Raw genomic sequence first — 23,124 nt, 5'->3', positions numbered from 1 at the left:
AATTCAATCTACATTTTGATTGATTGAATTTGTATGTCAGGACATTTAAATTTAATTTGATTGAATTTGTATGTTAGAACATTTAAATTTAATTTCATTGAATTTCTGTCAGGACAGAAGAGTGTGGCGTTCCATTCTCTCTGCCTACCCCTGGGGGGAAATGGCAATATTATATAAAAATCGTTAACCGTTATCTTTGAATGATTATACAAGGCGTACATTTCATATAGTAAGAAAAGCAGCACCTATTCTAACTTAACCGTCACGACCGTCCGGTACCTACCCTACCTTACTAAGTACCAAGCTTCCTTTACTACCTACGTCAAATAAATATAGGTGATTTTTCAGTCCAATATTTATTCAATATTACCCTGGACTGGTACCCGAAGCGAAGAGCTGATCACCTTTCCTCTATGTGTTAATGATATAATACTGCATTTATATGATGCAGCGCCCTATGCACCATCGGGTGTGGTTGAGGGTTTGGAAAAGAATATATTTGTGGACTTCTTTGCATAGTTTCCTTGAAGTTTTGTACAATTATTTATAATACTAACTTCACAATTAAAATAATTTTAAACCCTTTGTTGATTATATCTTTTTTTTGCCCTGATCGCGTGTTCCACCAGTTGTGGGGCGACGAGCGCTACCTGCGCGCGGCGGAGGAGAGCGGCCAAGTGGTGTGGCAGCGCGGGCTCTGCACCAAGGGCTACAGTATCTGCCACGGTGTGGCGGGCAACGCCTACCCCTTGCTGCACCTGCACCAGGTCACGCGCGCCCCGGGCTGGCTGTACCGCGCCGCGCGCATGGCCGAGTGGTGCGTGGAGCAGCGCAACGGCACGGAGCAGCACCCGCCCGACCGCCCCATGTCCCTGTTCGAGGGGCTCGCAGGGCGCCTGTACTTCCTGACGGACATACTCAAACCGCTGGATGCTAAATTCCCCGCTTACACTTTGTAAATTACGCGTCTTTCGTGCTGTTTTGTGGACTTCTGGATGCTCAACACATTTAGGACGGGTGTTTTTTACGCCTGCGAAACGCTGGCGATGTGATTTTATATTTACATATTGTAAAAACCTTAACAAAGAGATTGCTATATAATATTCATATAAAACCATTGGATAATTCCTTCTTTTCTGCCTTTGAAATGAGGCCGGCGCAGAAGGTAAAAATACACTTCCCGTCCTTAACCTTCCCCTCCTGTTGATATGTATTTACTACAACCCGACTTTTAAAATGAAAATTATAAATTAAAATAGATAAGAGCTCAGAATTTTTTGTATTCCTCCGTAATATAATTACATATAACATAAAAGTATTATAATATGTATATAGAAATCCCTAAAGAGTTTTTGCCAAGTAAACAACGTGAGCTACATAGTAGCATTTTTGGATTTACACCAACTACAACCCTTGTGTCATACGTGCCGCAGGAAAACAAAGCGGTATTGCTTTGTGAAATTACTTTACATTCCGAAAAAAAAAAAACAGTAATAATTTTGAATTATAATGAAACAAAAGGTACTGTAGACACAGGGGACAAGATGACATCAGAGTATTCGTGCGTGAAGTCGAGTAGAAGATGGCCTTTTCGCATCTTCATGGAAATTATGGATATGGCAGCATTAAATACACACTTATTATGGACTTCAAAGTATCCTGAGTGGAAGAAAAATAATCAAAGTTGCCAAAAATGCTTCAGCAGAGAGCTTTGTTTAGACTTGGCCAAACCAAATTGTCTTTCGGGGTGGTCGTGTCGGCTACACAAATTATGACGGTTACTTGCGATGCTTTTTTTCTTCTTTTCTTTTCTTATTTTTCAGATAATTACCAGAGCTAGCATTACAAAATTGTTCAATTTCAACTTCAACTATGGTTAATAAAAGGAATATTCACATTTTTCCCGTTTTTAAACCACATTCTTATATGGTATACAAAATACATATCACCGGAGTGCATGGAAGTTTTTAGCATCGTAAGGGAAGTGTTAAGCATCAATTGACCGAAAGGGTAGAAATACCTTTCCTGTCCGAAATGTGTTAAGTTCCCACAGTTGTTTTTTTTTTTAGATGAGAATTGGATTTATTATTTACCTTGCTTTTTACAAGGTTTATAGATCATTGAGTGGATTTTGTTTCTTCTAATTAAAAAAAAGGATGATTTATTTTCATCTGTGTTGGGGACAGGAGGGATAATCTAGTGTGGGTCAATCACGAACTTCTCAGCATTACTCATTGCTGGGAAGAAACCATGTAAAATCCTCAGGAGAAGCCGGACTGTTGACTGTCGTCAACAGTTCTTCCATTCCACTAGATGTCCTTCACTATTTTTATCATGTATGATACCACCTCTCGTGACCCGCAATATTTTGTAAATTATAATAAATGTTATCTGTCACTGCATTGTCCTTAAATTATTTAAAAATACATCTTTACTCTAAGTTTTACTAGGTAAATACCACTATTATAAAAATCTATTGTGACATGCGTTTCGATGCATTCTGCGTAATTTTATTTGAAAATCATGACTTCGAAAATGATGCGGAATGCATCGAAACACGTGTCAAATTAGATTTTAAGAAATAGTGGCATTTACCAAATAAAACTTGAATTAAAAATGGATAGGTATTACCATAAAGCAACAACTGCTGAATCAATTAATGAAATTATTTGAAAATCCTCTTTTATTGAATGTTTTATTTTTTGTTTTCATATTTATTATTATATAATCCACCTCTCAAAACTACATACAAGGTTTTGACTAATTTAATTTTTTTGAAAGGAATTTTTTTCCAACTTTAATGTTCTTTATTTATTTACACCAGCAATCTCTGGTAGGTACTGAAAGAATTAAGAAATGATCAGTTTCAAATGTACCAACTTCTTGTTGTAAAAATATATACATAAATAAATATTTTGTTCAATTCAAAAGTATACTTTAATTTGCATGCATTATAAAGTAAGGCAACAATGAAATACAAAGTGTTCTGTATTGATTAAATTTGTCTGATTTAAATTAGGCAAGGCAGACACAGAATTCACCTAGGAATGAGATACATATAAGGATAAAAAAATATAATACAATTTGGTTGTATGTTATATGTATTTATACATCAAATGAAAATTAAAAAAGTATATCTTTAAAATATAATGAATGTAGGGCATAAAAAAAATTGCATTTTTATACATTATATGTATTTATACAACAAATGAAAATATAAAAAGTATATCTTTATAATAGTGTTATGAAAATAAAAGTGGTGTAAATGTATTACTTGATATGAGTTTATTAAAAATATTTTTTTTTCTTCACTTTTATCTGCACCCGATGGTTCTTTGGGCTCCGTATTGTAGCAGCACAGTGTTATCGTCAATTATGTTTATCAAACAAAGAAAAAAAATTGAAAATTATTTTCATAAACAAAAAAAGTTATGGTAAAATATGAAAATAGTTTATTTATATTTCTTCAAAATAACAGTACAATGTCGTGAATAAAGTTATGCACATTTTGTAAAGTTTACTAAATGGCACTTATGACCTTTTCACTTTCCAACATCTATGTTACATTAAGATAAAAAAAAACATGTACATACATACATAATTGGTATGTATTATACTTACAAATTTAGGTTGCAAGACTAGAATGAATAAGGAAGTACCAAAGTTTATAAAGAAGCACCATATTGAAAACTAAGGTGTTTAACATGATAATATAAAAATATAACACTTAAAATAATAAATGAAATACCAGGAGTACAAGTATGATATGCGGATTTAAGGAAGTACCAAAATTAATAAAAAGTACCATATTGAAAGCTAAGGTGTTTAACATGATAATATAAAAACATAACACTTAAAATAATAAATGAAATAACAGGAGTACAAGTATGATATGCGGATTTAAGGAAGTACCAAATTTAGTAAAAAGTACCATATTGAAAACTAAGGTGTTAAACATGATAATATAAAAATATAACACTTAAAATAATAAATGAAATACCAGGAGTACAAGTATGATATGCGGATTTAAGGAAGTACCAAAGTTTGTAAAAAAAGTACCATATTGAAAACTAAGGTGTTTAACATGATAATATAAAAATATAACACTTAAAATAATAAATGAAATACCAGGAGTACAAGTATGATATGCGGATTTAAGGAAGTACCAAAGTTTGTAAAAAAAGTACCATATTGAAAACTAAGGTGTTTAACATGATAATATAAAAATATAACACTTAAAATAATAAATGAAATACCAGGAGTACAAGTATGATATGCGGATTTAAGGAAGTACCAAAGTTTGTAAAAAAAGTACCATATTGAAAACTAAGGTGTTTAACATGATAATATAAAAATATAACACTTAAAATAATAAATGAAATACCAGGAGTACAAGTATGATATGCGGATTTAAGGAAGTACCAAAGTTTGTAAAAAAAGTACCATATTGAAAACTAAGGTGTTTAACATGATAATATAAAAATATAACACTTAAAATAATAAATGAAATACCAGGAGTACAAGTATGATATGCAGATTTTTTCTAAGAAAAAACATTAAATTTGAAAGAATGAGAAATGGTAATTTAATCAATTTTATTATATTCTTTATACTTTTTATTTTTGTTTTATCCAATTTGTGGATACTACACTAGTAAAATTTTTCCTCTTTTGCCGCGAGCTATTTATCGATCCATTTTTTCACATCTTGGAAGGTACTAAAGAGCTGCTCAGTAAATACGTGGCCCAATGATGTAAACAATTAATAATCGGAAGGAGTCAGGTTTTGTGAGTAAGCCGCATGGGGTAGCACTTCCCAGTTGAGTGCTTTCAACGTGTCGCCTACCGGTTTTGCTGTATGTGAGAGAGCATTGTCATGGAGCAACATCACTTTGTGTTGTCTATTTCGACATTCCGGTCATTTATCTAATAGCGAACGATTCAAATCGATCAACTGTTGTTGGTATTATCCATTTCACCAGGCTTTAATAGCTCTAATAGATAGACCACGCCTCTCTGGTTCCACTAAACACGGAGCATTATTTTCCTGCCAAAGCAATCCGGCCATGCCGTTGATTCGCCTAGAGTTACCAATGATTTTTTATGCTGTGTATTCTCAAAATATATCTATTTTTACAGTAACGATGTGATGCAAAAGACTTTTTTGTATAGTTCAAGCAAAGTTTCAGATGTGGTTTTTTGCCTTTTCATCTGCCTCTCGTTCAGCTCGTGTGGTATCTTTGCCATCTACGCCTTTCCTTCTGTATCTTTCCCATCTTTCATAAGAAACTGGAAACAGCTTGTTGATTAATGTTCAACTGCTCAACGAGTTATTTTTGTGTTTAACCTTTCCGGGAGTATGGCCGTACATGTACGACCATTCCAAATTTTCCTCATAGGAGTACGGCTGATCCAAAACATGATTTATGACATGATTTATATCAAAACATGTTTAAAACATGATTTGCAGCAAATTTATCGATGCTTCGATAAATCATGTTTACTGGTGTAAATAATAAAAAATTTTCAAGAAAATATATTGCTTATAGAATCGACTACGAAATAAAATTATAAAAAGTAAAAAAATAGCAAAAAACTGACTCCCCAGATTCAATTTTGTCCGCAGAAACTCACTCCCGGACAGGTCAAGAAACGTCTTTCTTCAGCAATGCTTGCGATTTCATATCTTCATACTTTTTTGACGGTTTTATGTGTTCCTTGACTAAAACCTCGAAATCACCACTTTTGAAACGCTGAAACCATCATTCGCATTTATCTTCCAATGGAGCGTGTTCATTAAAAGCTGCTCAAACTAATCGGTATGATTCAGTAAAAGTTTTCTTCAAACGAAAACAAAAAATTAATGCTCAATTTTATTTGTGTGAATGCTCAATTTTATTTGGCACAAATTTTGACATATTGAATACAGTAAAACAATACTATGCAAATACTTTTACAACTTATTACTTGTGCACGTTGACTCTCGTTAATGGCATAATGAAATGGTATATATGTCAAATTATTTTAACACTGCATCGGCGTGCCTACTGTTGTCTGAAATCCGCACTTCATACTTGTATACGTGGTAAAAACCCATTGTTTCTTTTGATGGAATGTTTGTAGTGTAAGACTGCACACATTAAAATAAAATATAAAATAAAGGTATGATTACTTTAAAGGTGAATTATTTTTTCTTCCAATAATTCTTTACTAAAAATTAATAATGAAAAAAATTAACATAATAATCTCAAATTATTTCGAGGTTTGAAACTTATACTAAATATGAAAATTTGTAGCGATCAGCTTTACCACAAACCAGACAACAGTGCTGCCGAGAAAATCGAGTCTGTAATAATTACAGATATAGCAACCTAAAAACTTTATAATATTTATGACTTTATTATATCATATGTATTGAGATTCAATGGTAACTACAGTGCTGGGGTCCTATACAGAAATTAACGGGTTAACTTTATAGAATAGATAACCATTAGACAAATTAGCTGATATGTAATAACTACAACAACAATGGGTAAAGTTACCTTACCAGCTCCCAACCAGCAGACTAAATTTGGCGACCATCCCTTGCTGTTGCAGGCCTGGTGGCATACTCTTCCACCACCAGTTGGAGACAGTGAGAGGATCGTTTTGAAAATTTTGATTTCCTCATAAATTAATCACGGCTAACCGTTTTTGAGATAGCATTTTATGAAAATGGCACTTTATAAAATATCCAAAATTATTATGTATTAGGTAAAAAGTGATGTTATCTACATTATGTAGTTAAATAGTTTACTTCCGTATGGAATCCCAGCTATGTTATAGAGATATTTATTAATATGTTTAATAAAATTTATGACTTTTTCGAGGGTTCCTCATTTGGAAATTCTTCACCAATGTAGCCTGTAGATGCATCTTCTGCTGTTATGAGTTCGATTATTGCTCTAAAAAAATATGCAAAATTAATCAAGTAACTAAGAACGCTGGAAAAAATTTGATAAATAAGTTTGTCAAAGTTTGTTACAAAATCCATAGAAATCATCACAATATAGAAAAGGATTAACAATGTAATGCATAGACAATAATTTTCAACATCACATAATTTCTCATCATCATCTTCTAAAGGCAGCGCCTTGTTGTGTCAGCCACTTGTCTCTGTCAGTCGCCATCCTCTTGAGCTGCGAATAGGAGGAGACGTCCATGAGCCGCTTCAAATCCTGGAAGTATGAAGTTCTTGGGCGGCCTCTTGTTCGTTTTCCCAAGATTCTTCCTTCGAAGATGTTGCTAAGAAAGGTGCTATGTCTAATTGAGTGCCCTATTAGCTTGGCCTTCCTCTTCAAAATATGATTTATAAGCTCTCTTCTTTCTTTTACGTCCTGCAACACCTTTTCGTTGGACTTCCTTACGACCCATGATGTTTTGGTCATCTTCCTCCAAACCCACATCTCAAATGCTTCAAGCCGGTCTTTTTCGTACTTTTGGATGGTCCAGGTTTCACACCCATACAACAAAACACTCCAAACAAAAGCCTTTATGAATCCTTTTCTTACTTCAATTTTTAAATGTTTGTTTGATAGGAGGCTGTACTTTTTCATAAAAGTTTGCTTGGCTAGCGTTATCCTCTTTTTTATGTCTAGGGTACATTTATTGTTATATGTTAGCGTGCTACCCAGATAACAGAATTGATCCAACTGTTGAATTACTCTATTTCCGAGAAGTATTGTTGGATGGAGGTCAGATTGCTCTTTTTCAACGATCATTGATTTTGTTTTGGCGGCATTAATTTTCAAATGGAACTTATCCAGAGCATTAGAGAGAGTGTTTAACATGTGGTTCATGTCACTCTCGTCCTCTGCTATCAGGGCGATGTCATCAGCGAATCTTATACAATGTATTTGTTGACCGTTTATTTTTACTCCATTTGTTTTTTCCTTCAACTCTTCAATGGCCTCCTCTATGAACAAATTGAATAGATAGGGTGACAGCGGACAACCCTGTCTCACACCTTTTCTTATCTTGGCTTCTTTTGAGGAACCATTAATATCTATGAGAGTGGATTGGTCCTTGTACAATTTGAGGATGGTTCTTCTGTCCTTCCAATCAATTCCACTTTTCTTCATGACTTTAAACAAGAGGTACCAATCCACTCTATCAAAAGCCTTCTCTAAGTCTATAAAGGTCGTGTATGTTATAAGATTCACATCCAGTCGTCTTTCCAGTATCTGTCTCAGTGCCAAAATTGCCTCTCGTGTTCCCACTCCACTTCTAAAACCAAACTGATCCTCTCCAAGCTGTTCCTCCACTTTCTTTTTCAACCTGCCCTTTATAGTGTTCAGGAGCACTTTGGATGCGTAGGATAGAAGTGTTATGGTTCTATAGTTGTTGCAGTCTGCTGCATTTCCTTTTTTAGGTATTGTTATAGACTTACTCTTTACGAAGTCGTTGGGCAATTTTCCCTTTTCATAGCACTCACTTATGATGTTATATAGTGCTGTCTTCGTCCGTTCGTCTACATTCTTTAAAACCTCAGCAGGTATATCATCTATCCCAGTTGTTTTTCTATCCGTTAAGGCCTTCACTGCAAAATCGAATTCAGCCCTTGTCAAGGGTGGTCCCTTGTAATCGGGATCTACTTCTTCTACATAATTTCTATGCATTGTATATTTCCATTTTTTCTTTCTAAACCAACTATTCAGCCGCAGCTGTTATACAGTCATAGGGAGCTTTCTAAATATTCCTAAGGAATATGAAGATTAATGAGGGGGGAGTAGGACGTATGGACAGAGGCCGTCATTTCGTCCCCACCCCTTTAGGATCCTGATAATGCCTCTGTTTTTTACTTAGGGAGGGTCCAATACCTTGCGGGAAACCCGCTTGCAGCTGTAAACTGTGCGCCTTTGAGTTAAGCTTAGACTACTTTGAGTTAATCTATATTTACTTATTGTATACCTTAAAAGTTTTACACTAAAAAACTCGATAAGAAAAAAGGTAAATATAAGTATGCTGGTAATTATGAGTATGTAGAGATTGAAAGGGGAGGCCATTTGCTGAATATTAAAATGAGCAAGATAACTGGAAACGAGGAATGTATACTCACTGCAGGACATGCCCTTCGGACGAGTTCCAGCAGACGGGTCGTGGGTTCTCCAGGCGACACTGCAGGGCGTCATGCAGGGCCCCCCGCAGGTCGGCTAACAGCTGTGCAGTGGCGCGTTTAGTATGCCACGCATGGGACCCGCTCCACACGGAACACATATCCTCCCCTAACTCTGATGTTGTCTCAATAGGATCTAAAAAAATATACACATGGCTATTGTTAACACACTTCGGACGGGAAAAGTATTTCTACCTATTCAGTCGACTGATGCTTAAGGACGGGAAGAGATTGTTACCTTTTGCGCCGGCCTCATTTTAAAGTCAGAAAATAAAGAATTATACAATGTTTTATATAAATATTATATCTTTTTATTAAGGCCTATGTGCATAATTATCAAATCCCGTTGCCAAATAAGGCGTAAAAAATAGCCATCTGAAATGTGTTAATGCATCAAGAGAATGAGATACGATACATCTCAATAATTACATACATACCTGTGTAATGGGTGGACTTTAACAACCTTTTCTATTTTTGCCTATTAATATTTTGCCAAATCCAATCCCTGTCTCTCCAATACGTCATGGCACCCACGAAACCTCTTAACCTCTTATCTTAAAAAAATTACAATTACGGGTGTGTTGATCAGAATAAGTCAAAAATATCAAATCAAATACGTAAACACTTCCTAATGTATGGGAGTGAAGCACGGACTTGGCAAAAGAAGGATGAAAGTAGATTGAATGCAGTCGCAATGCGATTTCTCAGAAGAACATGCGGCAAAACGATGTATGATAGATGTTCAAATGGTGTTATGTATAAGGACAAAATGCAAGGGCAAAAAATCTGCGGGTATGTATGAGGAGATGCATGAATGTGAAAGGTGCATGAATGTGTCGGGTTGTGGTCCCGTGGTTAGTGTTGTGGACTCTAAAGTCAGAGTTTCTCGGCTCAAATCCACTCTACCACAATTTGATACCTATTTCTACTAATAAGCTGCTTAGGCTCACAGAAATAGTATGAAATTGAAATATTTGTGTAAATAATAAAAACATAAATACATATTTCTCTTTATTTATAAAAAAGATACAAAGATTGTTCGCAAAAAGTTCGTTTTAAAAGTAAGTTCAACTTTAAGTTGAATACCGGGTATTTTATTCAGGCTAAAAAGCTTTAAATAACCGGGATATTCAAACAGGGATTTAAGAGTTAATGTTTTTTGCAGTATACCCACGATATGTTCACAGACCATATATTTCACCGAAGATAAGACAAGTCCACGGGTCCTATTTCTCTCTGGTATTTGTAAATGGTTAGCAGTTACCTGGTTATTTATTATACAGCGGACACAACAATAATTACCAGAAATGGAAAAATTATCCCCGAAGAAGATGAGAGGCAATGCGTGCGCAGGAGATGTGTCGTGTAAGAAGAGATCAGAGGAACGCTGTTTGAGACGGTATACAAGGAAATCGGCGGGTGGTCTTGCGAATACATTCACAGAACTCGGGTGAAGGTATACGCGCCCATCCTCTGGCGTAGACAGCCTGTTAAAAAAAATGCATGTAAAAACATACTATAATCATAAAAAATAGTCAAATCTACACCATATTTAACATATCATGGTACATGTTAAATTATTTATTAATCATGGTAAACTTCAGTCAGAGGTGACAGTTTATTCATGGCATTTTTTCACAAACTTATAGGCATGTATATTTGTAAGATTCTAGATATGATATCTCGCTTTAGATGCACAGTGGGGTGTAGCCATATTGGTATAAAATAGGTATGTACATGATATACCAATGGTAATACTGACCCCCCATTTCTGCAAAAAATCGTACTGGCATTCATCAAAGAAGAAATCATTCAGTTTGTCACCAAAGACAGCGAAAGGTGCAGAAGAGGTAAATAAGTTGGCATATCAAAGCAGCCCAGAAGTCAAGTTGATAATCCAACTAATTTGTTTTACTTTCAGTCTGACAAAATGTAAATTTGAAAATTGTTTTCCAAACAAAGGAACAAGATAAAACAAAGGAACTAGGAAAGGGGTACCTCTTGCGGCCGTAGTACTTGGCGACGTTAGGATATAGGCCGGCCACCACGAGCGCCTTGAGCAGTGCTGAGTTGGCGGAGTTGCGATTAGAGTCGGCGTCGTCCGGGTCCTCGCTGGCCAGGAAACCAGCGATGCTCAGCAGCTGCCCGAACTGGTGACGCATATTGTCCAGCATCCTCAAAGTGCGCGGGCTCAGGAAGTATTTCCTGCAGAAGTCCTCGGCCTGGCGGTGGGACAGGCGCGACCAGCGGCGCTGCGCCTCGGCCGCCGCCAGCTGGTCCGACCCGGAGCCGTCTGCGAGCTCCACCCGCGCAGCCTCGACCTCTCTCTCTTTCCCTTCGCATGCAAAATTTAATTCTTTAACCCTTTCTTTTTCGTGTAGTATCTGGGTCACGTATTTTGTACAGAAAAATAGGAAAATACTACATTCTGCAAATTATAATGATGGGGAACATAGAAGGACGCCGAGGACCTGGCAGGAAACGAACATCGTGCCTTCGCAACATTCGCGACTGGACCGGGATGAGAGGAGTCCAGGAGTTGTTGCGGACGGCGCAGGATCGCGAAGCCTTTGCCAACATTGGGGGGACCTAATACGGCACACGAAGAAAAAGAAAAATCCCTTCCTCTCCTGCGATGTGCAAATACATAGAAATAGTACTTGTGCTAACTTTAATATCTCGATAACTGTAATAAATACTAGGTTCAGATTTTAGGTGTTCCTCCACAATACATTCAAAAATTGAAATGCGATGCAGTGTTATCTTGACCATTACACTATGGAGGTGGCCAATATTTTTTTTTCTGCCCTACAAAGTAAAGGTAATAATTGTTCTTGTGGGTCTATTATTTCTGCTTGTCAAATCACGCCCTTAATCACATGAACCAAAATGTAAGTTAGTTATAAATAATCGTGTGAATTCCACGTGAACAAACAGTAATTTTACTTAATGAAAAATAAAGTTTTTTTTCTTACATTTGCATGTTATGTTTACCATTATTTATTCTTAAATATCTCTATAATGTGCCCGTTAAGTTGTGATTGTTAAAAAAAAAATCATTGTCATCGATAATCATCGATAAATAAATTTAAAAAATAAAAACTATAATTAGTAAGCCTTACCTAAAGGGAGAACGAAAGGATCTCTGAAGGCAACGACGGCTGCTATGGAGCTGACGGGTGCGACGGCGGAGAACAGTGAAGCCAGCAGCAGCATACGCGCCGCGCCGGGCGCCACAGGCAGGCGCGCCACGTGCACGCCCAGCGGCGTGAGGCGCTCGCCCTCCAGCGCGCCGACGCGCTGCAGCAGGCTCGTGGCCGTGGCCACGGCGGCCGACTGCGGAGCGTCGAGCAGCGAGTTCAGGAAGGAGGGCGGCAGGCGCAGCAGCAGCGTCGCCAGCAGCGGCTCGTGCACCGGCGTGCGCAGCAGCGCAGGGGCGGGCCGCTCCGCTAGCGTGTCCGAGCGCGCGCTAGTGTACAGGCGATAGCACTCCCCTTCGCGCACGCGACCAGCGCGGCCTCTCCTGCAAAGCGGACACAATTATTTAATCTGCAGTCATTAACCAATTACTTTTGATTTTGATTATGAGCAACATTTTGAGTGTGTCTAAAATCTTCACAAAATCTGGATTAAACAAGTATTTGGACACACTCAAAATGTTGTAAATAAATTATCTGGTCAAATTATAAGCTTAAATAATAAAAATTAAAATGATTTCCTGGCGCTTCTCATGTGTGTGATTGTAATCCAGGATTCGGAGCTCACATACTAATATAAGAGTATCTGCTTAGTAAAAAAGCTTCTTTACATCTCACCAATAGATGTCTCTATGAAGTTCTAGTGATTCAAGAACAAGGTTTCTAAATTGGTTCATATATATAGAACTTCCAAGAATTTGAGTAGTGTGGTCAATAATGGGTAGAATTGGTGAAAGTTACACGTGTGTAAAGTGATCAATCAAACCAGTCTATGACGGTCGTCAGCCCCGTAAATGCCCAGACTTTCATATTTTTCTTCATCTTTGATGAAAAAATAATTTGATTATGAGCATATAAACAGAATGTCAGAAGAGACTTCCACGTATCGCCCTTCAAGGAAACCCTGAAGGACGCAGACCTCCAAAAAGGTGGAGAGATAGCTGGGAGTCAACATCCCAAGAGAGACAGACGGAGGCACAAACAGATCCTGAGGATCTATGAAAAGAAGAAGAAGATTTCAATTTGATTTTTGCTCTGCGTGGGGCTATATTTGATTAAGATTGCATTTTACGGTTCCTCGTTGAATCACTGAACTGCGCTATTAACACATTGTGTGCGGGAGAAACTGCAAATGTTGTTTATTGCGAACTGTGGGTTGAAGACGGAACCCAACAAATGCCTTTTTTTCGCTGAAGATCGGTTGTTTGCTGGATACGACATATTACGGGTTTGTTTGTTGGCATGGAAAATAATGCCGCAACTAATTATCATTAGTTCTCCTTCATAGACAGTTAAAGGTGGAAGTTTGTGCTAGTAAACAAAAATCAACAGTCTCATAGAACAATAAAATCAACCCCTATCATTTGATCCAGATAGACATTAAATTGTTATTATTTATCATTTAATTATTATTATTTTTTTAAATAATATTATTTATGTTACAAGCAATCATATATGTAATTACATATCGCTCACTCCTTTCAAGAACGTCATAAATCAAAAAACTTGATTTTCCAGGAGATCGTTTTTAAAGTTTGAAAATAAAATGAAATGTATTAAAAATGAGTATCAAGCCACTTATTGATCTTTTTACTGTGCAACAGATCTTTTAAGGTAAAACCTGAAGGTTTTTTCTCCATTTGAAAATTATTTAGTTTATTTTTAAAAAATAATAAAACAATACCTTTTCTTCAAAATGCAAAAACAACCGTTTCTGCCCTGTAGCGGGTAAATATTAAGTTAAAATGTTGCCGCTTTTGCTAGGATATAGTACATTTTCTGGGCTTTCCGAAAATATGCACAACTGAAAATTGACGATTTTTGATTTATGACGTTCTTGAAAGGAGTGAGCGATATATGGAATGGATGACCATGATATTTTTTATGGGGAATATTTCAAATTGAAAATCGGTGTAGTGCCATTTACCAAATTAATAACAGGTGTTTATATTCAGTTTAGAAATGTGGTGAAATTATAACATAATCAGATTTTTTGTTATTTTATCTATGATGACAAAACATTACGCATAATTTCTTTGAAAATTCTAATCAAAAATATTGTTTTACTTCCGGCTAAAGTCTATTGTTTTTAGACCCCCGCATACAATGTGTTAACCTTCCCCTCCCGGTGATATGTATTTACTACAACTCGACTTTTCAAATGAGAATATCTATATAAAATATAATAGATACGGACTCAGAATTTTTGTATTTCTCCATAATATAATTTGTACATATTACATGAAAGTATTATAATATTAAGTTTCATTTTCAGCGACGGAAATAAACAATTTGTGAAAAAATCGGGAATAAAATCACCAATACACAAACTAACGTGGCGTGTGCGTGCTATGTAAGTATTTGTGCATATCGCATGTCGTAACGTGTTTACTCTGCCTGTCCAGTAGTATGCAGATCGTCTGGCGCAACGGTCTTGTCACACTACGTCATTTATAACGGCCACTTTTGATGTTTTTTTTCTCGTTTTCAGGTAATTATCAGAGCTAACATTACAAAATTGTTAAATTTCAACTTCAACTATGGTCAATAAAAGCAAAATTTAGGAATATTCACATTTTTCCCATTTCTAAACCACATTCTCATAGGGAGCGCGCAGAAGTTTTTAGCATCGTAAGGAAAGGCTTAAAACAGCATTATAGTAAAATTGTGTATATAGGGGTGGCATAAGGCCACATATTGCTATTGCTATTGGTATGTATTGCCGTATCTCAAAAGTGCATACAATTACAGATATAGGGTTTACATTCCATTATAATGCGAGGGAATGTCTACCTATTCCAGTAGGTCAAGTTATATTATAATTGATAATGACATAATTATAAGCAAAAATAAGGTGTTTTACATTAGTATAAATTTATATTGGATTTGTGTTTAATTTGGCTTGATATACAATAGATTGTACCTAATTTATTGTTATATTTTGTACTAAGATGCTTTCGATGCAATACGGTATACAATATTTGGAGACTCATGATGGTACGGTATAAAATCTTATCGGACTTAATAAGTTTCCCCGTTTTAATTTTCAGGTTTATTATGCGGTTCGGTATAGAATTTTATCGCTATAGAAGCGTGAGGCCACTTTCAACAATGTACGGGATGACCTATTAGAATGTCGCAAGTATTTAAAAAAGTAACTAGTTTGGGAGGAACACCGTCTTACATCAAAATTAGAAATATGGCTGATGATTTGTTGTCGCAGATATTGTAATTCGATCAGAGGAAAACTAACCTTTGATGTGCGTTGGCTTTGGATACCCACTCGGCCTGTAAGGTTTTTTGGTCTAACTCCACATCGTAGTCTTCTATCTTCATGCGACCGCTGTCAACCACGTAAACAACATCGTCTATCGTGATGGATGTCTCGGCAATATTAGTGGCAACTATAATTTTTCTTATATCTGAAAAGAGTACAAAATTTGTGCTTCCAGCAGTAAATAATAATAATCTTGCCCTTATCCACACCAAATTGTGACAAAGGGCACTGCATCACTCGTGCAATGTTAAATTGATTGTTATTTAAATGAAGGCAAGGTGATCAGTCTTACGCCTCGGGTACCAATCCAGGGTATTATTAAATAAATATTAGAGTGAAAAAAATACTTACATTTATATAACCTCCCTGAGAATCGAACCCGGGACCTCCAGAATGGTAGCCAAACATGGTAACCACTACACTATGAAAATGGACAAAAATAATACCTCATCTTTATATTTATGCTCTCTAGAGATACTAAAACATCAGAAAAGAAAAAAAAAATACATAAATACGTTTAAAGGAAAACAACCGCAGACCCTAAATTGATTAATGTTTAAACTAAACTTTTCAAAATACCCTTTTTTCAACCGGTAAACTCACAATATACATGTTAAGATCATCTCATCTACTGATGATATATTTTCCCAATAGATTTTATAGATGTCCTAATAAAATATCGGGTCCATGCTGTGAAGTGTCGGGTTGTGGTCCCGTGGTTAGTGCCGTGGATTCTTGAGTCAGAGTGTCTCGGTTCGAACCCACTCTACCACAATTTGATACCTGTTTCTAATAATGAGCCGCTTACGCTCACAGAAATAATACGAAATTGAAGTTTTTTGTAAATAATAGAAGCACAAATATTTCTCTTTGATTATAAATAAATAAATTTAAATCAAGAAGTAACCATTAGGCGGATGGGCGAATATGGCATTCTGGTCCATGGCATTAAGGTGCGAATGCAGAGGAAGTAGCAGGTGGGGCGGGAGGGGTTCTTCCGGATCTTGGAGCAGCTTGCACACGCGTGAGATCTCCACCATCCCTGGCAGGAATACGAGAATGGCCCCTGGCGGACGCGTGCGGCACAGCGTGCGCACTGTGGCCGCCACTAGATCCACGTTGAGGAATTCACTGTCAGGCAGCATCAGGCTGTCCAGGGTCTGCCGGCAGTAGAGCCCCGAGGCGTGCAGTTCTGCCACCAGCGGGCCCACGAACATCTCGTGTTTCAAGCGCGCCAGCTCCGCCTCGCGGTAGCGTAGAGACGAAGCCCTGTGCCAATCACTGAAGCCCGTAATCTCCAGCACGTCCTCCAGGTAGTACTCCCGTATGGGGAACATGACCCCCGGTATGTGCAACAGAGGACAGCCGCCGAAGAACTGACAGAAACGTTCCGCGTCCATCGTAGCGCTCATAAGCACCAACTTCAGATCTCGGCGCTTTGCAAGAATCTACAAATTTACGCAAATTAAATAAAGAAGCCTAGTCATCATCTATCTTATGTATTGAATGTCAAATCAAACACTGATTTTTTGAGTCTATAAAGTTGTATTTTATTGTTAAAAAAAACACATAAATATCAATTTTGTGAAAAATTGTTTCGCCTAGTAATGGCATTTTTAAATGAATGTTTAAAAATGCCATAACTAGGCGAAACAATTGTGACCAAATAGATTTTTATGTGTTTTTTAAATAATAAAATAAAACTTAGTAGACTCAAAAAATCAGTGTTTGATTTAACATTTATTAAAATACATAAATTAAAATGGAGATCTACAAGTCAAATATTTTGTTTTCAAATGAGTCTGTATGGGCAGTGCAAAAAACATTTTTGCACTGCCTTTAATAATTATAAGGTAAGTTTTGAATTTAGTACGAAGATTTAAAAATGACAATTACGTTTTTATTTTTATTCAAATCGATACTTCTTGGCGGAGCACATGTTTTAAAAAAAAATTTAAGCGGAGCTTTGTTGCGGTATAATGTCTAAAAGTCACTTTAAGAGCTTAGCTAATAAGCTGGTGTACAAATTAAACGCCAAATCTATAAATAATAAATGTACTGCCGGTACGTGGAATATTGTGGATGAGTATCATCGTTGAACAACAAACTAGACAAAAATATCGAAATCCTTTAGTACACAACCATGATACACGATTTACACACAACGAAGGTTTGATAGTCCCAAGAATTAACAGTAAATATGGGAGTCGAACACTGCAATATATCATTCCGAACATTTTTAATTTGTTACCGACGGATGTTAGAGGTCAAAATAAAATATGGAACAAAGGCAAAATAAAGGAATGGGTAAATGATCAAGAGTTAATTTTATGAAAATTGTAAAATGTTTATATTCTTAATTGTTTTCTCTTTTCTGTGTCTATATTAGGTTAAAATCGTTAAAAACAATAAAAAATGTATTAAAAAAAGAATTCCACCGACAAGACACACAAGGTGGCTTGGTGGGTCTCTGCAAAAAAAAATGTTCTAAGTATGTATAAATTGTGATTTAAATAAATGTATTAAAAAAAAAATACCAGTTTGACGATCCCGAGCAGAAGGTCACAAGTGGTGTCCCTCTCGTGCACCTCGTCTAGCAGCAGGTGGGAGACGGAGAGCAACGCCGGGTCCTGCTGCAGGCGCTGCAGCACCACGCCGGCCGTGACCACCTCCAGGGAGCCGTGCAGTCGCGCCGCCACGCTGTCCAGGCGCACGCAGTAGCCCACGCTCCTGCCCAGCGGCTCCGCGCGCTCGGCGGCGATGCGCGCTGCCACGCTGGTCGCGGCGATGCGGCGCGGCTGCGTCACCACTATGCGCACCCCGGCGCCCTGCTGACGCGACATGGCCTCCTCCAGGATTAGCTGCCCCACCTGTGAAGGTACAACTATTTTATCGACGGCCCCTACGTAAAGTACTCTATCTGCAAATCTGTTACTTTACAGCTTAGAAGATTTTTTCCTTTTTTTTTTTTTTTCTTTTTTTTCAACGTATTCTTTTTTTATTAATTAACGGTTATATCTGAAATTATAAACTAGTATTATTCATTCAAAAACACGATAAAATAATGTATTAAATCGTTTAAAACCATGCTTTGTCAAAATTAAGTAGTTAGCGTTTTAGGAGTTCAGTTCATTTCGAAAATTCGATGTAGATAGCGTCTTATATGCCTGAAAACTAGGCGTAATTTATTTTTTATATTTTTTTTGTTTGTTTAAATTTGTAGATAACGGTCATTTGATAACATACACCAAATATTTCAAAATTGACAAAAATGTAGTTAGAGCACTTTACGTCAGACACGACGATATGAGCCTGATATTCTTCTATATAACTAAGTAACCGTCACGACGCTTCTCCCCAGGAGTAGGAAGGAATAGAACCCCACACCACTCTGTCTTTGCAAACATTCTTCGCTTCTTTCATGTTTTCATGCAACTCCTCATACATACCCGCCGATTATTTTGTCTCCTAACCTGACCTGTATTGCGATGGTTCGATATGTGGAAGGAATGAGTGAGGTAAGAATTCTTCTTCTAACTCTTATCCGCACCCAATGGTGAATAGGGCACTGCATCGCATTGACGATACTGTTATCTTGATTGATAATTACAGGAAGGCAAGGTGATCACTCTTGCGCTTCAGGGACCAGTCTAAGATAATATTGAATAAATATTAGAGTGTAAAATCACTAATATTTTAATTTTGTATCCGAGATCTCCAGCACGGTAGCAAAACATGTTACCCATTACACCGCAGAGGCGGAGGGGAAAGAATGGTAAAAAAAATTATAAGGTTAATATAGTTGGAAATGGGAGCAAAAAAGCCCGAGGAAAATTTAGCATGATCAAGTAGTTCAATTACTTGGACGTGGTCAGGAATATTGAAAGTAAAATTCTACTCAAAAAGGAAAATTTAAAATATTTTTTTCCTGCTTGCAAAATGAGTACCGTAGAACGGGGCTACTTGAACTTTGATGTGTTACTTGAGCCCAGTACAAATAAATATTTACATCGTGGTATCGATCGAAGTATCGTAACAATAAATGTCACCTGTCAGGGAAACAATGAATCATGTCGATACGTTCATTATTGTATACCAAATACAGATTTTTTTTGTACTGGGCTCAAGTAACACATCAAAGTTCAAGTAGCCCCGTTCTATGGTAGTCAAATTGAGTAACAAACGCCAGTGGATGCCCACGCCGCGAATATCTCGCGACATATACGAGGACGTAGGTTATTTGACGTATGAGGAGCTGAAGAGGGTTTTGAAAAATAGATCAGAGTGGCGAAAGACGTGTCATTTGTTGCGGCAGACCAATATACATGAGATAAAAGAAGAATAAAAAAACAACCATTTACCTGTGTAGTTTTTCCACAGCCGGTATCACCACTGATAACCACCACTTGATTTTCTCTAATGCTTTTCAAAATTTCACCTCGTTTCTGATATGTTGGCAATTTCTTCCGAATCTCTAACATACTAATATATTTCTGGTCTTCAATTTTCTCCAAATGTTCCGCGTGAAGCTCGGCATTCAGGTCAGAAGGCACGGAGAACTGCGGACCGTTATTTAGACATTGGTTCAGTTTGTCAATAAAAGAGACAGTTGTAATGTCGATATAATCTTTTTTGAACCGCGTTTCCTCCGCAGTCGGTATGGGAACATCATCACTGGCATTCTGACCGATGGAATCCAATAAGTTCTTTATCTTTTGGAGACTCTCTTCCGCTGGCTGAAGTAACCTCTGAAAATAGTTACAGAAGAATTCAAATTATTTTATTCTCAATATTATTTATATTTAAAGCATTTACTTTGTGGTCAGTCATTTTTACTTATTTATTTTTTTACAAAAATGTAGGTAATATTAGTATATAACCACTCACTGAGATTTTTATGTCTACCGGTTTCGAGACGTACCCGTCTCTTCGTTAGGACAATCACTACCACAGCATGCAAACAATACTACCCTTCAATACCATAGCACTATTTACACACTTAAAACTACACAAAATGTTTAACACATGCGATTTTGGTCAACCCGAAAACCAACATGCAATAGGGGTTGCAGCACAAAATATGCATTAAGAACCGAGGTCAAACATGCATGTGTAAATAGTGCTATGGTATTGAAGGGTAGTATTGTTTGCATGCTGTGGTAGTGATTGTCCTGACGAAGAGACGGGTACGTCTCAAATTATTTATTCACTAATTTATTTTTATTCAAATGATTTATATTTAATTTCATTAATTTATTAAGCAGAAAGTAGTCGTATTTACTCAGTAAAAATTAAATAAAAATGGATTTATATTTATGCTACTAATAATATTCATTTAACCAAATTAATTATTCATTTCGATATTACTAACTAATTTGCATTGCCTTGATATATACATTTAACCAAATGAATTATTTATTTGAATATTACGAACTCATTTGCATTGACTTGATATATTCAATTAACGAAATTAATTTTTCATTTACATGTTACTAACAAATTTGCATTGAATTTATATATTCATTTAACCAAATGAATTATTCATTTGGATATTACTAACTAATTTGCATTGACTTTATATATTCATTTAACCAAATGAATTATTCATTTGGATATTACTAACTAATTTGCATTGACTTTATATATTCAATTAACCGAATGAATTATTCATTTGGATATTACTAACTCATTTGCATTGACTAGATATATTCAATTAACCTAATGAATTATTCATTTGGATATTACTATCTAATTTGCATTGACTTAATGTATTCAACTAACCAAATGAATTATTCATTTGGATATTACTAACTAATTTGCATTGACTTGATATATTCAATAAACCAAATTAATTATTCACTTGGATATTACAATCTGACCTGTTTGAACTGACTTGAAACATTATTTATCCTAATGAATTATTCATTTGGATATTTGAATTTGTCTACTTGTTCAGTTTCTATTCATTGTAGAGTTCAAAAACAAAATTTAAGCAATATTTTTTTCAAATAATCATTACAAAATATCATAAATTAATAATACTACCCTGGACTGGCACCTATAATGCAAAACTGATTAAATTACTTTTAAGTACAAAATTAAAGATGAGCTTAACACTGGATCAAATCAATTTAGGGCTCTATGCACCATTGCATGCAGTTAAGATCAGAAAGAAAAGTTATTTAATTTTTTTTCTTCTAATAATGTTGAATATCAATTTGTAAATGTGGAAACGACCTATGCTGAACATCATGCATTGGCGATACATTGTTTTAACACTAGCCAGTGGATATTTGAATCATAAAATAAGTGAAATTAGACAAAAAAATTCTTCACTTTACTATTACCCTGGACTATGAATTCAAAGCGCAGTACTGATTACCTTGCCTTTACTAGATTAATGATCAAGTAAACGCTGAATTTTGTCCGCCTCCGTAGTGTAATGGTCAGCACGTTCGACTACCGCACTGGAGGTCCCGGGTTCGATTCCCAGGGAGGGTCATAACATAAATGAATATAAGTGATTTTTTCACTATAATATTTATTCAATATTACCCTGGACTGGTACCTGAAGCGGAGGGCTGATCACCTTTCCTTCATGTGTTAATGATCAAAGATAACACTGCATTTATATGATGCAGTGCCCTATGCACCATTGGGGTGCGGATAAGGGTTTGAATTGTAAAAAAAAACGCTGCATTCATTTGGTATGGTGTTTTCCATACTATTGATGAAAATAAGGGTTAATAAGGGCTTACAGATTATAATTTGTTAAAGATTCTCATTTTCCTTCATAATAAGTTGCTTGGTACTTACCACCTGCGGAATTTTCTTTTTCTTTTTTAGGTTCTTATAATATAAACCAATTTCTCTCCCCTCTAGATGTGGTGGGTGACTTTGCCTCGGTTTATCGTGCGGTGGGTGACTTTGTTTTGGTTTATCGTGTGGTGGGTGACTTTGTTTTTCTTTATAGTTCCGACTCCGGTCAGTTTGTTTGCCCATGCCCCTTTGCATGCCTCCGCCCCCGCCCCTGCCCCTGCCCCTACCCCTGCCCCTGCCTCTCCCCCTGCCCCTGAAGGGCCTTGAGATCTCTCCATCAGAGCGATTCTGGCTGCCGGATGCCCCGCTCCGATCAAAATAGCTCTCATTCCTTTGATTCGGTAGTTGTAGATAGCTGTACTCTCGAGAAAATTGATGATAATTATTGTTATTCGGAAATGACATTACACCGGCTGTGAGTTCTTTATAATAATATTAGCGTAAAACTTCCGGTAATATTTAGGGGCATAGTAATTCGAACAAGTATTTAATAGACTGACACACCGGAAAACTAAACAATTCGCCGTCACCGGCCACCGACATTGACGAATACGAATGTCTGGAACATAAATTTTAAATTAATTTGTATTGTCCGGAATGTCAAAACATAACCACCAAATATCATATACCTACCAGAAAATACCTACAAATACAATCAGATACGAATAACATAAAATA

The 23,124-nt window shown here is 36.4% G+C and overlaps 2 protein-coding genes across 4 annotated transcripts in view; one reads left to right on the top strand and one right to left on the bottom strand.

The window, feature by feature from the left end:
• The window catches only part of LOC148303675 (lanC-like protein 2), a 9,515-nt gene extending 6,628 nt beyond the window's left edge, over positions 1 to 2,887 (top strand). For both annotated transcript variants that reach the window (XM_088269544.1, XM_088269542.1), the window contains one exon: positions 630 to 2,887. In XM_088269544.1, the coding sequence (XP_088125670.1) occupies positions 630 to 959 (330 nt within the window). In that variant the 3' untranslated portion in view covers positions 960 to 2,887. The remainder of the gene's footprint in view (positions 1 to 629) is intronic.
• On the bottom strand, positions 958 to 23,094 carry LOC148303674 (ATP-dependent DNA/RNA helicase DHX36-like). 2 transcript variants are annotated; one of them, XM_088269541.1, is made up of 11 exons: positions 23,080 to 23,094; positions 22,444 to 23,005; positions 19,989 to 20,375; positions 18,165 to 18,497; positions 16,535 to 17,075; positions 15,604 to 15,772; positions 12,276 to 12,676; positions 11,152 to 11,488; positions 10,456 to 10,640; positions 9,097 to 9,289; positions 958 to 6,943 (listed from the first exon to the last, which is right to left on the bottom strand). In XM_088269541.1, the coding sequence occupies exons 2-11, from the start codon at positions 22,849 to 22,851 to the stop codon at positions 6,853 to 6,855; spliced, it is 3,045 nt and encodes a 1,014-aa protein (XP_088125667.1). In that variant the 5' UTR covers positions 22,852 to 23,005; positions 23,080 to 23,094; the 3' UTR covers positions 958 to 6,852. The 2 variants fall into 2 exon arrangements, with proteins under 2 accessions (XP_088125667.1, XP_088125666.1); XM_088269540.1 differs by lacking the exon at positions 23,080 to 23,094 and having other exon boundaries at positions 22,444 to 23,060.
• Between the last annotated feature and the right edge of the window lie 30 nt (positions 23,095 to 23,124).

The sequence above is a fragment of the Brachycentrus maculatus genome, unplaced genomic scaffold, assembly GCF_059751285.1.
Source record: "Brachycentrus maculatus isolate JH-2025_06_01 unplaced genomic scaffold, ASM5975128v1 h1tg000357l, whole genome shotgun sequence".
Taxonomy (NCBI): Eukaryota; Metazoa; Arthropoda; class Insecta; order Trichoptera; family Brachycentridae; genus Brachycentrus; species Brachycentrus maculatus.
Note: the sequence above shows the minus strand (reverse complement) of the source record. Positions and strands in the feature narration are given on the sequence as shown.